Source organism: Ascaphus truei, chromosome 1 (assembly GCF_040206685.1).
Source record: "Ascaphus truei isolate aAscTru1 chromosome 1, aAscTru1.hap1, whole genome shotgun sequence".
Lineage (NCBI taxonomy): Eukaryota > Metazoa > Chordata > Amphibia > Anura > Ascaphidae > Ascaphus > Ascaphus truei.
In genome coordinates this window covers 352,274,689-352,291,507 of record NC_134483.1, presented here as the reverse complement: position 1 = coordinate 352,291,507, position 16,819 = coordinate 352,274,689, and the positions used below count along the sequence as shown (strand labels likewise).

Below are 16,819 nucleotides of genomic sequence, written 5' to 3'. Positions count from 1 at the left end.
ATTGAAACTGAAAGGCGGCCATTACGTGAATCTCTAGGACGCAAGATCAGTCCTGATCAATCAAGGGAGAACTAATCGATCGGCAGCTTAGGTCATTAGTTTTCAATAAAAAGGTAATCAAAGGCTGCATATATTAAAATAAAAATATATATTAAAGGACCAGGCACACTTGGTGTCTATCGCTATTCCCTGGGTTTGTTGTAAATGTTGCCCAATGAAAAAATATATATAATGATTGAGAATTAAATGTGCCAACTTGTACAAGAACTCCGCATGTTCTCTGTGAACACTACTTTGGATAATAAGAAAGTACCTTGCTGCCCTAATGTCTAAATTATGGGAATCGACATCTAAGGAAATTAATTCGACATCTAGGGAAATCAATATTGCCCCAGGGGAAATGCCAATATCTTCAATAACCCTGAGCAAACCATTTAGATAGGTAGGAAATTCCAAAACAAACGTCTCATGTGTCAGTCAGTCAATGAACAGACGCATTTCTCTGAGCCACTATAGAAGTAGGATTGATGCCATATACAAATGCATCCATTTCAAGATAAGTGTGTCAAGTAACTTATTTGTAACCAAGCCAAACTTGTCTGGGGAAGAACACAGATCCTAACAGATGGCTGCATCAGGTTTAGCATTTCAACAGTTTTTTCTCTTTTAATAATAATAATAATAATTAGAAAAAAGGTGGTATTGTATAGGAGAAAAAACAATAATTCTGCAGGTAAACCAAGGCTGCGGCCATGCTGCCGCAGAGCTTGCTCGTGCTCGAGAGCCGTGACATCACCAGCTCTCCAAGCATGAGCGATCGGCTGTCCTGCAATAATTTTAGAGCAGGAGCTGGGGCGTGGCTATAAAGGGAGGGGGCCTGTCATTGGCTGGATCGGGGGACACATCTGTCTGTGTCCCTCCATTTTCTCTCCCCCCCTCGTCAGAGCATGGTCATGTGACCCTGCTCTACGCTCAAAATACTCTTTCCCTTGTCTCCTCAAGCACCAGGCTTGGGAGAGCGTGCGGGCCTGCGCATGAGCGCGCAACCGCGTTAGCGTCGACGGGAGGATGAAGATTCAAAGCGGCCCCCAGTAGGGACTCAGCCTTATGCAGACAATAAAGGCATCATCACTCGTCTTCCTCCTTGGAAGAAACGCTACAGAAAGAAAATATATCTCAGCATTGTAAATTCTGGAAAGTAAATGGCCCCCAAAATAAAAAGTCAGACAATACAATCCCCACTACTGTCTACTAATATTTAAGGGATACATATGAAAGATGCTAAAACTGATGCAAAAATAACGGCAGATTAACTGCAGCGTGAAGAGCAACTACAAGACTAGAAGTAATTGTTATTTAGGCCAGTGTTTCCCAACCAGGGTCCCATGGTACCATAGAGCTCCGTGAGAGGATCGAAAGGGTGCCGTGGGCTTTCCCTGAGCTCCCTGAGAAAGCAGGGCAGTTGTTAGGGGGCTCCGCAGTTTCCTCTATCCCGATTGACTGCTGTTGGGTAATGCAGCCAATCAGGAGGTGGTGTCAGGAGTTTGGGGGGTGTGACCAAGCAGAGGAGGAAGCAGCAAGGGTCTGGAAAGAGGGGTGTGTGCATCTCCTGTGACTCTCTGCTCCCTCAGTCTCCTGTGACGGTCTGTCCTGTTGTGGGGGTGCTTCAGCAACTGAGCACTGTGATTAGGGGTTCCTCAAGAGAAGAAAAAAAAAGTTCATAAGTTCATAAAAGGGTCATAAGAAGAAAACCTCCCACTGTATACACACAAATAGATGGGAAGGAGTAGTTTGGTGCCTTTTAAGAAGACAAACTTGGTTCGAATCACTATCAGCACTAAGAGGGGGAAAGAAAAAAAAATAAGAGATAGTATAAACAGAAATAGATGTGGACGCAGAGGGACAGGGAACCCCAAACAAGTCTAGTAAATATATAACAGAGAAAGGGTCCATGGCACTCTCCAGATGAATAGAAGAAATGTATTGAAACTTAGGGCAGCCAACGTAAAACATACAGAGATAGATCTATATACATACAATACCCAGCCATACAAAAAAAAAACAAATATTAAGTACATACACACATCATTCACAAGATAAATGCCACATGTGCACTATATACAGCACCAAATAGAAATATGTAAATGTAGGTAAACCACAAAACTAAAACGACACAAAAAAGTATACTATAATTTTCATTAAAAATAAAAAAACTGCATGAGTTGCCAATACATCATATTGTACAAGCAATGTATGTTGAGTCTATGAATGAGAGTTGCTGGACTCTAATATTGTGCTGTGTGTAAGTGGTTATGGATTATTACACAGGGTTATACCAATGCAAGAAGTTATGATACTAACCATTTAAAAATCACACAGGAGGAAACAAACAGATCATAGTTACATACATCATAAAGCTGTGATATTCTATTATATTATGTGCAGAGTCTCAGTGATAAGAAAGGTTATAATAATATAACATTATATATGATCACTGGGTAAAATATCAGCGCTCAGTGAGGTCCTCTGTATTAATGTAAAATATCCTCTATCACCCAAGTGGTTATGTTATCAACTTGTGACAGGCCTGATCCTTCTTGTCTTTCAGTGTTGCTGTCCCATTTAAGATGCATCACCACAGGAGGTTATGCATGACCAGAAGGTTGTAAATTGTCACAAAAGAGTATATATATACATACATACATACACATACACTTCACTGTATGTTATGCCCCCTCTTCCTCAAATGTCGGTTATATCATCACACATGGTATCTATACACACAAATACATATCCTCCCCATCATTCCTCACCCTGACACATATATATATATATACACATATATATATATATATATACATATATACACATACATATATATATATATATATATATATATATATATATATATATATATATATATATACACATACATATATATATCCCTTCCTCCTGTGTCATAGTCATGTCATCACACATTTGGTATATTATTGCACCATAGGGATTATTCATTCAACTGCAACAATGCCAATCAGTGATTGGCACGAAAACACTCAATGAAGTTAATAGTAAATTTCTGTACCATAGTCACATTCCAGTGTCATTAACCACTGACCTATCTCCTCTTCAATATCATATCAGTGTGTGTGTGTATCCTCCCCCTGTATCATGTCACACATTCGATATATCAGTGTGTGTGTGTGTGTGTGTGTGTGTGTGTGTGTGTGTGTGTGTGTGTGTGTGTGTGTGTGTGTGTGTGTGTGTGTGTGTGTGTGTGTGTGTGTGTGTGTGTGTGTGTGTGTGTGTGTGTGTGTGTGTGTGTGTGTCCGGCCTCCTCCTGACCTCGGGCTGCTCTGCTCGGGTACAGTTTGTCCGCTTTGCTCAGGAAGCGCCGGGCTCTCTCCCAATCTCCGGCCTCCAGCGCCGCCCGCCCGATCCGCACACACCGCTCCGCTTCGTCCCGGTTACCCTCCATGATCCCGGGGCTCCTCTCCTCCTCCGGCCCCGCTCAGTCAGCGGAACACATGGAAGGGGAAGCGGACGTACAGAAGAGGGAGGAGAGAGGCTGAGCAGCGGCCCCTCCTCCTCTCAGAGCCGGCGGACTTGCGGGGCTTCCGCCATTTTACTACACCCACACCCGAGACTGCATCAGAATCCCCGCGCCAGCCATCTTGCTACACCTTTCTTGCAGATACCCTCAAAAGCACCGGAAGCTCTGCGCCAGCCATTTTAGTATACCCATTTTTCCTGTCTGACAAACAGCAAAACGGAAGCGCTTAGGCAGCCATATTGTTACACCCAGTAAGTCAAACAGCAAAACGGAAGCGCTTAGGCAGCCATATTGTTACACCCAGTAAGTCAAAATAGCTGTGAAAAAAACCCCGCGTTTACTTTGCTACAATTCCCATGGCTGACAAGAAGAGCTGCAGAACCCTCTTCACACATTAGGAAATTATTGACCCACCAGACCTTGTTGACCAAATCATGTTTGACAACCCATATCTGTAGTAACACTGTGTAGTGATGTGCAATATGAAGACCTAAACAAGTTATATTTACCAATTCCGTAACAATACATTCCGTATTAATATAACATGTTGTCCCCAAAGCAGGAGTCTCATTTGAAATATATGGTTACCTTGATGTTATAAAAGTGACTGGACAAGTCTAGTAATATTAATCACTCATTTTATGTAAATTTAATCTGTTTATTCTAATTTTAGGAACCTGAATCTATCACATTTTTAGATTAACACCTAATCCCTGGGTAGATTATGTCCTAGACCAGGATTTAAAACTTTTCTCCTTTAAGGAGTAAAAGGGCAGAGAAATAAAATACTGTATATAGGGAAAAACTTCCTAGTTACAGAATAGCCCTTTAATTTTCCTTGATCTTAGCCCAGCAGGCTTTATAAACCTTTATGAACTTGCATACATGAGTATAAATAGTGAAAATAATATTTCTTGATCCCTAAAAAAACAGGCTTCATAAGATTGTTATTTTTTTTTTTTTTAAATATGAAAGGTTCAGAGGAATACTACAAACGTGTTCCTGCAATAATCTCTGAAACAGTCGATTTCACCATGCTTCAGTTTATTGAATAAGGGCCTAAATGAGACTTTGAAGAGTGTTAACCATGCTTGACCTTGAACTCATTTTACTAGTTTTACTTCTACCACATTAAAAAATTAGTGTTTATGTAACGGTTTTTGTGAACCGGCCTGACCCACCCAATCTCACTTTGGCCCCTGTGGTCTAACCGGTCCCCATTACAGTGTGATAGTGTCTGGTGGTGCACCTGTTGGCAACAGGACTCCTGAGTCTCCCGCATGATGGTGTATGGGGAGGACCTGTCCAGACAGGCAGCTGAGGTAGTGTGCTTGAGTCCTACCTAGGTCCAGTGCAGCGCCTCCACCTCATCAGGGTCCCTTCGGTCACTTGGGGATGGTCCTGGCGAGGAACTCCTCTGTGGTGCTCCTCTCTGTACAATCACTCCACACATGTACACGAGAGGGTTTGTAATTAAGAGCATCTTTATTGCTTGAGGTGGGCTAGCTGCCCCTCGCAGTAGTTTCTCTAGCCACTCATAATCATTAGTGCTTCCCTTTGAAAGGTGTAATTCTCCTTAAATAGGGATTCCCTATCCCAGCCGGGATGTCTTTACTCTGTGCCAGGTCCGTGGACAGTCTTCTTACTCAGCTACTATAACATAACTCTTACTCCTCTCAGAACTCTGGCAGAACTCCCCAGAACCACGCAGAACTAACTCTTAGACACAGTGCTGTGCCTTATGTACACTCTGGAAACTGACACACCTCTGACATCACTAACCATGGAGTCAGAGCCTGTGACCACTCCCACCCATACACAAGGCACCTCACCAGGGTGTGAGGGCAAACCTCCATAATTACTGCTGGCATGCCCACAACTTACCAAGCCTTACTGTCAGCAGGAGAGATGACTGTAGCCATTTTACATGACCGCTACATTTATAAAAAAAAAAAAAAATGCATTTACATCAGTGCATACACCGAAATATTATTTAGAATAGTGCACTGCAATAAAAAAAAAATATTAACTTCATTCCAAAGCCAGAACAAAATGAAACATTTAGAAAAATGTCAAGACCAGTTTCTTGCTGGTAGTTTTAGATTAAATCTGTTTGGTAGCAGGAGAAGTGGAATGCTAAATAGACTTCCACAATAAAAATATCAGAGATGGGGGGGGGGGGGGGGGAGGTGATAAGAAGCAGAGCTGGCTGGTAACCTTTCTCCTGAACTCTGCTGCCTACACTACAGCCATTATTGTCATAAAATTACCTCCTTTAACTCATCATGATAAAAATATAACTCTGGAGATATTTCTGGACACCAGCTAAATATCCACTTTTCTCAATTAAATAAAAGTACTAGGTTATAGTGTATGACCAAGAGCCCCAATAGAGCGTTGCCAAATACAATACTTAAACAATGACATCCATATTTACTACACCTATAAAGCCCAATAACAGCAGCATAGATAACACTTTAGCTGGACACAACGGTGAAAAAACCTGCTGTACCATAGTTACGTGAACTTTCAGATTAATTTTAAATAAGTTACCAATATGTCCCAGCAAAGCAAAATGACATTGGCTCGAAAAGGTCTCGCAATTCTTCACAAATGGAAACGGAGCAAGCACAAATACACAGGACCTATCCATCTTGCATCCCAACTTGGTCTCACAAACAAACATGGAGCTATGTTCCCTGACGAGACACGCTATGGAGTTTTTCATGGACACCAGAATGACATTACAAAAGAAGCACCACAAAGCTGTAAACAAGTTGAAGCACTAAATTACCGCGTTAGGAACTGGCCCAAATCTTTTGGAGCAGACAATTGACATTCAGCAAAGACCTTATTGAACTGAAGACGCAAATACTGGAACTACAAAATTACCAGGAAGACTTAGAAAACAGAAATTGGCGTAACAACCGTATAATTGGGCATTTTGGAAGAAATTGAACAGGTCAAAGTTCCTTGGGACAGCACAACAGTTGGATACTGCCTCACGCCTCTGACAACTCACGTTTGTGTATATATAATATAAATGTTTTAACTATTGCTACATTAAAATACATTATTTCCAACTTATTACAGAAAATATTAAAATGTAGTACACATTACAACAATTTATAGCAGGAATGGCCCCTTCAGGGAAAACAAACGGGAGCTCTGACTGCAGAGACCATAGAGACATGGAAGAGAAGGCAGACCACCCCCTAACCAGCTCCCAAGCTGCACGGGGTACAGTGAGTATATACCCTGCTGCTGAGAGCTCCATGTGGAGACTGAAGAGCAAGGTAGGGACAATCACTCCACTGCCCCATCCCTTGTCCCCCATTGCCATATGTCACTCCCTCCCCACGTTGTGTCCCCCTCCCCATGTGTCTTCTCGTGTCACCCCATCTTCCCACCCCCACCCACTTGTTAGGTTATATACTGTGTCAGTGTATAGTGCGGAGTATAACCTGACGGCACTACACACTGACAGGATCAGGCTATGCACTGTCAGTGTATATAGGTATTAATGTGAATGTTATTCTTATTGTGGCCCTATGGGAGATTGAAGCCACAATGTACTTGTCTCTGTTAGTCAGGTTGCCCACCCCTGATTCAGAGGATACTGACTTTGCTTTTTTCAAAGAGGGTATCAGTCATCGTATTCATTGTACTACTCTGGATTGCAATTCCACAGTTGGATCCTTTAATGATTTCATTTAGGTGTTAGAAATGATCTTTCTGGACATCCTGAGTTTGGACCATTTTGGTCAAGGTATTCTCTGTGGTCTTTGAGTTTGGCTTATCAGGTCAGGAATGTCCCGTTTCTAATCCTAGCTTTCGGAGGAGCAGTTCCAAACCACCCAATGTTGCAGGAAGATTTGGGATCCGTTATAGTTTACCAGAAATTTGAAGGTAAATCCCCTCTATATCAAATGCCTTTGGACCAAAGTATCTCCAAGACACAGTTAAGGGATCTTATTTTTTTTCAAGGGTGGTAGGAGCTAGGTCGCAAAATCTCATGATGGCTGATCCGATTCAAAAAGGATGCGCTACCTAAACTGAAAAAAATAAACAGTTGCCGGATGATATATGTAGCTCTTTTAGTGTCTTCCAACATATTTATTTATAAAAATGTTTTACCAGGCAGTAATACATTGAGAGTTACCTCACATTTTCAAATATGTCCTGGGCATAGAGTTATGATGACATATAATACATGGTGACAAATGCAGTTACATAAGTGAACAGGGTATACATTATATACAAGACATTGCATGCACAGTAAGATAATATATATTATAGGCGTATGTAACAGTTACAGACCAGATTAAAATGTGAGACAGCTTTAGTTTTGAAAGAATTTAGACTGGTGGCGGCTTTGAGTTTCAGGTAGATTGTTCCATTTGTGGGGAGCACAGTAAGAGGAGGAGCGGCCGGATACTTTGTTGAACCTTGGGATCGTGAAGTCTTTTTTCGAGTCTGATCTCAGTTAAGTCCAACATAGGCCCAAGGGCATTAACTAATAACAGTTTGTCTTTGGCATGTCTGGAGAGAGATAGGAATGTAGTAGTTCGCGGTACTCTATATTTCTGGGCAGAAAGTGGATTAAATGTTGCTGCGTGTAATAAATCCTGAATCTTTAAGTAATTGCGTCTAGTTAGATATATTTTAATTACCATCTTTTCCTTTTAAATTTCCTTTGAGAATTATTACTGTTCCAAGTCTGACAGTGAGTGCTTAGCTAGACAGAAAAGTGCTTTCTCACAAATTATTGTATTGATGTGTTGGATCTTTGGTTATGGTGGTAAGTTTTTCATCCTCAGACAGGGTAGGTTGTAGATCTTTGATGATACAATATAGTATGAGAATGGGGTTGTACGTTATGACTAGAGGGATCTGTTCAGTATTTCCTATTAATTTGTACTGTAGTTACCCTTCTCTTGGGACCTGTATTGCTCCATTTCTCTTTGGCTGGCAGTGGCAAAAGCATTAGAAGCAGATTCTTTGATACACAAGGGTCTGTCTGAAAAGTCACTTTTTTCCTGGTGTGGTTGAAAGCGGATTTATCATGGTTGGTATTTCAATGGCAGTTTCCATGCAGACATCTTTTATGGCGATAGGGAAGCGTTTCCCAAATGGTGGGTCGCGACCCGGCACCAAAATTGCCGGGTCGCGAGGCTGGCCGCCCGGTGTCTCCCGCCCCCCCCCCCCCCCAAGTTAAAAAAAATGGCGGCGATTCCCCCCGCGTATGCGCAGGGCCCGCTCCCTTCCTCCCCCCCACTCCCAACGTGGGACAGAGGAGGAAGTACCTGCGATCGGGCAATAAATTAACTGTAGTGGGGGAACATTACATGGTCAGTTTTGTTGAGGGTTGGAAGCTGCTGCAGTCCATGTAAAAGCGAGTAATTGTGCACTGTTGATTCCAATTATAAATATGGTGTGCGTCAACAATACATCAGGCGTTTGATGTTCTTGCAGCAATGCCTCCTCTAGGCTAGATGAAGGTGTTGGACAGGGATACAATAGGGGAGGAAGTGGCCAAAATCTCAATTTGTACCTTGCAAAGTGACATGTTATAGCCATATAGTGATGTAATCTTGCTCTTTAAGATCACCTGTTTGCTGGAGAAACTGGCTAGATTAGAATTTGCTACCATGTGTGGTAGGTAGTCTTTCCCCAAGATCTTACAGTTGAGAAATAAATCTAAAATACTGTCATTTTTCATTCCTTGACACAAAAGGTGGTACTCCTGTGTTTGCCTTTACAGAGGCAAAGCCAGAAGGTCACAAGCAGATACCAAAGGCTAGGAATTTACGTTTTACTATCAATGTCATATAGCCTATACAGAGTTACATCCCAAGTATTTTCAGAGTAAACACGTTAACTGCAGCGGGGTGTAATGTTTGCTTGGGTGTGAATAAACTAGCTGTATCCCATGCAAAGCTTATGTACTTGTTCGTGCTGTTATGTCTGCCAGTGGGTTCTGTCTTATACATCTCCTCAAAACAAGCTGAATGTTTAAATGCATGTATACTTTTTACCTCCTTCCCAAAGTGTTGTGCGCCCGCACCCCACCCAAAAAAAACAAAAACCATTAGAGTAGTCTACCCATTGTAATGCACAACCACGTGCTAAGTGGGGGTTAGCAGCTATTTAAACAACACTTAGGCTTTAGTGATTTAGATATGCCTGAAGCTAGTTTCTACAGGATGGGTTTGACACCTATCCAAATAAGTCAATGGCTCATTCGGGATGACACACAGAAGGGAACCGAAAGGCTTCCATGTAACTAGTGACTAATTTGATTTACTGCCCTATTCCAAATGGAAAACTAACCAGGTATTTTCCCAATTTTGGGGAAAAAATGCTGCAAGGATACCCGTTTAGCATAGACCAAGAAGTTGGGAGGAAAAAAACAAAAAACCAGTCCTGTTCCTCAGCTGTTACCAATGCAGAAGATTTTTGGATGGCAGTGCAGCTGCCTTGGAAAAAATTCGTGGGACCAAACTTGCAAGAAACTGGGTAAAACAAAGTTTAATGGCACTTAAACAGCAACAAACAAACTGACGTGTTTCAGCCGCAACTGGCCTTTGTCAAAGAGTCCTTTTTTCACTGTACCCATGGCCTGAGACACCGATACAAAATATACCCCCTACAGAGGTTAGTGGGAGTCCACAAAGAGTGGCCCTAAGGGTTATTAGTGACAAAGGATTACTGATACGACTACAAAGCTGTGTGTATATGGAACAATATTACTGTTTTCATTGATACATGGACGTTCCCTGTGAGCATTGCATAGGAATTCTATCTCCTATTCCTCCACCTCAGCTGTTACCAAATGAAAATGCAGTGTTAACTGAAGTGGTACCCAACAACAAGGTTAGTGCAGGACTATGTAGCTCATATCAAGTCTTTGTCTCGATTCATCTCCCTTAAGGCAGGATTTAAAGGCACTGCTGTTGTATGGAATATTTGAAGGAACGTGGACACAAAGTGTAAATCTGTTTTTGTCCCCTAATTGCAGCTATCTTGGGGGAAATAGGAAGTAAACAATTGTACATTATTATGCACCAAAGTAGAAAATGGCGGTGGCCAAACAAGGCACACAGCTAAAGTTTGTTTGTACATTTATTGAACAAATTAACTAATGTTAATGGAACAATTGCTGTCTAAGCCTGTACAAAAGAATGCTTGTAACAACTTCAGAATTGGTAAAAAACAATTAAAACCACCCACCAAAATGAGCCACTTTAGAATCAATAGCTTCTTTGAAGCAACAGTAATGTAAATCTGGTTTAAGACTTCAAATCGAGAAACTTTGTTGGTTCAAAATCTCAGTGGAGCCCAAAACAATGTAAAAACAGAACAAAGTTGTGTTTCCAGAGAAGCAGGCCACACAAGTCCATAGCTTAGTTGAGTTTAGAGTCCTGGAATAAATACTGCCATCAACTAAACGGTCTTCTGTTGTCCTTTCTTTCCAATCAGGGACTTGTGAATATGTGGAATGACACCTGGGGGGGGGGAAATAAATTGGTATATTTGAGAACCAATACACTACTCCAATGTAAGGTCACAAGCGTGACCTTCAAACAGTTGCTATACAAATAAATATTAATAAGATCTCATCTACAAGTAGAAGTTGTCTTGAATAGTTTTATGTACTTACCACCACCAGCAATTGTAGCCTTAATAAGGGAGTCCAATTCTTCATCGCCTCTGATGGCGAGCTGCAAGTGCCGTGGAGTGATACGCTTCACCTTAAGGTCTTTGGAAGCATTTCCTGCCAACTCAAGGACCTGAAACAGGATTAAAGGCATTAAAAACCTCTGATGTTTGTTCACAGGGATGCTTTCTTTATTTGTACAACACTAATGTTTGACTAAAGGATGCAAGCCTACACGACAGTAGAACAGTATAGGTAAACCAAAAACCCCTTTCAAAACACATACAGCTGGTGTTTTTCAACCAAGGAATCCCCAAGGGGTTCCCTGTAATGTTCAAATCTTAAAATAGAGGGGGTGGGGGACAGTCAGTCTCTACAACATTTTGACAAGATGGTCACATAAAGTCCCTTTATCGTGATGAAAGCCAGTAAACCCCGTATATAAAGAAGGGACTGAACTAGAGTCCTATAGCTAGTGGAAAACTGCTGCAGAGCTCGTGGGCTCAGGGAAACGCCTCATGTATTGTCATCACAGCGACCTGCGTGAATACCATGACGACCTGTAACACCTCTATGTGTTGTGTCACATACGCAGTCAGGGGGTGGGACTAGATCTATAAACACACGATGAAGCGCATGTGATGCAAAACAATGTGATTTTGTATGTTAATTTATATAAAGTGATTTTATCTTTTAATTGATACTGTCTTTCCTTTGCGCTTTTTAGTTTGCTGCTCTACAGTGTGCCCCATTCAATCGCGGGAAAAAGTTTGAGCATTCTGACTTAATTGGAATTTCCTGGGAGGTCCTAGGATCAGCGCAGACCCAATCCTTAATTTTAAAATTTTACCAAAAACAGAAGAATTTACAAGGCATCTGATCTCAGACGCACTGTTAGAAGGTTGAGGTTTCTCAGAATTTTAAAGGGTTCCTTAAAAAAAAAAAAAAAAAAAGTTGGAAACCACTGACCTAGACATGGAACACCAAGTGTCTACATATAGATAGTTTGAGATATTTGAATTATAATAAAATACAGTTTGAAACCTGGTTCAATTCCTGGTGGCAGCTCCACAGGGACAGTGCCTGCAAAATGTCTCTGTAAAGTGCTACGTAAAACTAGCAGCGCTATACAAGAACAAAAATAAATAAATAAACACTGAAACCTTTATACAATATGGTGCCATGTTTAAAACAGGACTCATGTTTACCAAAACAATAATGCCTTTTTGGTATTCCAACACAAAGCACAATGTTATGGCGTTACAATATTTTGTCCATAAAAGGATATAGATAGAAAAAGAAAAAAAATCTACAGTTCATGCACTACGATAGTATGTGGTTCTTTCGAGATCTTCCCAAACGCCATGTACTCAGCTAGAATAGAGGTTGTTGGTGTGCATCATTTACTCTAGAAACTAGAGCTTTATACAGCAACATAGCATAAAATAGGGCTACAAGCTCATAGCGCCCAATAAAGACACCAACTTTATGCGATGCTGTCTTAAAGGATCAATTCATACGCTTATTTAAAATTTAACAGGAAGGAAGCTGGGACTCTGGATATGAACCCTGTTAATTTCAGCCCCGGGCCCACCCTGCTTCCCAAGATACTTGCCTCCAAAAGGGGGTGCCAGCATCTTTGCAAAGTTTAAAGCTACCCAGAGTCACGCAGACCATTATGAAGCCAAACCGGATGACAGATTCCCATCAGCCCACAGGGAGTGGGAGCTTTGAAGCACCGCCATTATGTGAACCTGCTAGCCGAGTAGCTACCGGCACCCCCCACAGAAATATCTCCAGAAACTGAGGGTCCCCCACTGCTTCAATTCTATCTAAAAAAAAAAAAAAGCCCTCTTGGATGGTCTTAATCACATTATTTATATTACCCCCTCAAACCACTGAAGGTCAACGAGATCAGAGGTGATCCACTCGCCGCCCTCCCACTCATCAGGTTTAGGACTGCAGTACCCTTGACCTAGAATACAGTACTTTACCTCAGCAGTCAGATACTCCAAGATGGCAGCACTATACACTGCAGCCGTAGCACCCACACGTCCGTGACTGGTGGTCCTGGTCTTCAGGTGCCGATGGATACGACCCACTGGAAACTACAAAGGATAAATTAACAAGACGAATAAATGTAAGCTTGTTTGCAAGAGTCAGTGCAAATAAGTTTGCAATCTTTACATATTGCTGGGGTCACTTCCTGCATTCGTAGGGTACGATGGTATTCAACTGCACATAATAAACATGCGATAACCCTGTTCTTCCATCAGTATGTAAACCTAAAGCTTGGTGTATACGTATATTTGAGGCACTTGTCGTCCCCCCCCCCACCTGTACCATCAGATGCATTAGGTCCTACATAGACAACATGTATACTTTACAGTCACCATGCAAATAGAAACAATAGTTAAAACTATACATCTGAAAAAGAAACCAAACAAGCATAAACCTTTCATAAAAGCCAGTTTTTCAAAATGTGGCAGCTACACATTTATAACGAGATGGGGCTCGGTGCAAGCAAATGAGCTGCTCGCTTTGAAGAAAACGTACAGCCTAGAGAATTATTCAATAGAAAGACTATCCTCTAAGATAGAGACAAATAGAACCGTGTGCATCACACACACACACACACACACACACACACACACACACACACACACACACACACACACACACACACACACACACACACACACACACACACACACACACACACACACACACACACACACACACACACACACACACACACACACACACACACACACACACACACACACGATCCAGTTTTTTGTGTTTACACATCGTACAAACTAAAAAATATAGTTTCAAAATAACCATGTGGCACAGCAGCACTCGGTTATAAGCCACCTCTACCTCCCACGTCGTGCTATACACGGCACTGACCTGCAGACCTGCTCTCTGCGAGCGGGAAACCGCCTTTGTCTTGGTCTTCCCGGAGTCCTTCCCAGCCTTGCCGCCAGCCTGCGGGGGGAGAGGAAAGCAGTGAGCAGCGCGGGGCACAGGCAGCGGGGGCCAGAGCAAAGCTAAACAGCGGGCTGAACGCAACCCGGCTACTCAACCCGCCAGTGATCGCCAATGCATCCGCTTCGCCCGCCCGGTGCGGTGCCATAGAGGGGCCCTACAAAGCATTGAATGGGGTTACACTGGGATCGGAAACAAATGTGCAGGGAAAAGGGCGAGGAGACAGACTGCAGGAGCATGGTGAGCAGATGTAGAGCGCGTGATAAAAGCTGCAGTCATGCAGCGCCACAGGAGGCCGGCTAAATAATGTAGTCGATGAACAGCACACAATAAGCACGCACATGCGGGGGCGATTACACCGGGGCAGGCGGGAGCGGGGTCAGGAAGGAGCGATCCCACATTCTAGCAATGCAGCCGCGAGCTGGGCTGAAAGCACACGCGTGCTCAGTGCAAGGCGCCCTCGCGCCTCACCATGCTCTCGAACGGGTTTCAGAACGCTCCACGAAGGATCCACACGAACTTTCCGGCCTGCACGAGATTCAAAAAACGCAACGACTCCCGCTCTCCCCGGCCCACCTTTTATATACAGCGTCTCCTGCATCCGGGAACCCGCGGCCAGCGCAGAACCAATGGGGGAAAGGCCTCGCTGCCCGTACGGAGCGACCAATAGGAGGGAGTGGGGAGGGGTTCTAGAAGTGGAATAGTTAATGACGTGACCGGGTAGGTTTGCGCGCCAAAAAGTTGAAAAGTGAAGGAGACAGCTAACTCAAAGAGCACTAACTCAAAAGTGATAGTAGACCCCCACCCCCCAAAACCAATTGTCTGGAACTTTACACACACACACACACACCTCAAAATGTACGGTTAAAACTTGGCTTCAACTTGGTGTGACTAAAAGTAAAGCACTGTTTTTTCAACTTAATATGTAATTGGAAAGTATTTTTGTATGTTTCTGTTTTTAATGTTATTGTATGATGTTTATTATATGCTTTGCCAATAAAAAAATATTTGAAACAAAAAAAAAAAACGGAGGAAGACAACTTGTAATAATGTATGGTGCATGTGGCATCAGTGACAGCTTTTAGTTGTAGCTCAAGCATTAATTTGAAAACCTGGCATGACTTGTGTTTTTTTTTTTTTTTGTAACTGGAAACCCTCAAATAGTTAGCAATATTTTTATACATTTAGCGCTGCTTCCCCCACCCTCTGGGAGATGAGACGCAACTCGGGCCTCGTTCAAGGTGGCAGAGACAGGTGGAAGGCGCGCGTCCATGTGTCAGTCTGCTGGGCGATGTGTGCACATCATTCCCAGCAGACCTCAAGCGTTCAGGAGGCGGGTCTACAGACCTGAGGTTAGGGATGGGTGTTGCTCTTCTCACTACACTTTCCCGAATGATTTAATTGGCTGCCGAAGTACAAGTGACGCTGCTGCAGCTTGAAAAAACAACTTGAGTTGTTTATGCAAACTGTAGCAAGCGTCAACTCCGTACTTCGGCGACAGGGTAGCTTCTACCATGACAACTGATATTTACTTTAAACACTTTGTTTCGAACGTGCGCGCACACATAAGCACGCGCACGTCGCGAAGCAGGCACCCTGAACGAGGCCTAAGGCTGCGGTCCCAGTCAGCACTGTAGCACGCGTGCCCGGCGGGGGGCGACACGTGCACAGCGCTAACCGCGATCTTCCAGGGAGAGAGGGAGATTGCGATGGGAGGGGGCATGGTGGGGGTTTTGCGGGGGCATGGCCATGACCTCACGCGGCTGGTTCGCCCTCTTTGGGTGAACCGCCGGCGGAGTGGCCACGCCTCCGTCGCAAGTTCTAAACTCAATTTCATTGAGTTTAAAAAACCTGGCAGTACGGCGCGGCTGCACCTTCAGCGGGAAGGTGCGTACTGGGCCCAGCCCCATTGAGGAGTGGTGCTTATACGCACAGAGCATGCCGAGGCGTGCTCTGTAGCAGTCACTGGGACCGCAGCCTAAGTGTAATGTGGTGTGTTTTACCTGTAGGCTTACAGGAGGCCTGAACCTCCGCTGCTGGGAGTCAGGAGTGTACCTGGTTGGTTTCTGTGACAGCGCCTCCATCTGCGAAGGATCTAGGTAGTACCAGATAACCCCCTTCACAGGACCTGAGCACACCCTCACCCTTCCGTGTCCCAGCTCCGACTGGCGTGGCTCTGTTTCGTGCCAAACTGTACTCTCTGAGGCTCGTGAATGCAGTAGCCCTTTGGCTGTGTAATACCCCATGATCGGGCCACCCCAAAGGATCCTGGGAGGTGTAGTTCCTTTGCGGAGTACTTGCTGTAACGGCCACCGCTATCTTGTGCTCTGCACATGCGCGAGGTGTACCAATATGGCCGCCGCAACTCTGAGGTGCCACTGCGCATGCGCGGGTTGCCCGTGCGCCTGCGTGGCCATCCAAGATTGCGCCCTGTTCCTCCGTCCGCCATGGGACACCGGCGACCCGGTAGCCCCATCTATGCGAAGGGGGTCGAAGGGTGGGGGGCGAAGGGCGAAGGGCAGGGGGTGGGGGGCGAAGGATGGGGAGCGAAGGACAGGGGGTGGGGGGCGAGGGCAGGGTGTGGGGGGCGAAGGGCAGGGGTAGGGGGTAGGGGGCGA

At 43.9% G+C, this 16,819-nt stretch overlaps 2 protein-coding genes across 2 annotated transcripts in view; both read right to left on the bottom strand.

Moving 5' to 3' along the window:
* Positions 1-3,670, bottom strand: part of DNAJB14 (DnaJ heat shock protein family (Hsp40) member B14) — a 28,675-nt gene extending 25,005 nt beyond the window's left edge. The window contains exon 1 of the mRNA XM_075609206.1: positions 3,343-3,670. Coding sequence (XP_075465321.1) covers positions 3,343-3,475 — 133 coding nt within the window. The 5' untranslated portion in view covers positions 3,476-3,670. The remainder of the gene's footprint in view (positions 1-3,342) is intronic.
* A 6,393-nt stretch (positions 3,671-10,063) lies between these two features.
* Positions 10,064-14,831, bottom strand: H2AZ1 (H2A.Z variant histone 1). The gene is made up of 5 exons (XM_075609191.1): positions 14,673-14,831; positions 14,124-14,201; positions 13,205-13,318; positions 11,214-11,343; positions 10,064-11,058 (listed from the first exon to the last, which is right to left on the bottom strand). Exons 1-5 carry the CDS (start codon positions 14,673-14,675, stop codon positions 10,997-10,999), a joined length of 387 nt encoding a protein of 128 aa, XP_075465306.1. The 5' UTR covers positions 14,676-14,831; the 3' UTR covers positions 10,064-10,996.
* Positions 14,832-16,819: the final 1,988 nt, after the last annotated feature.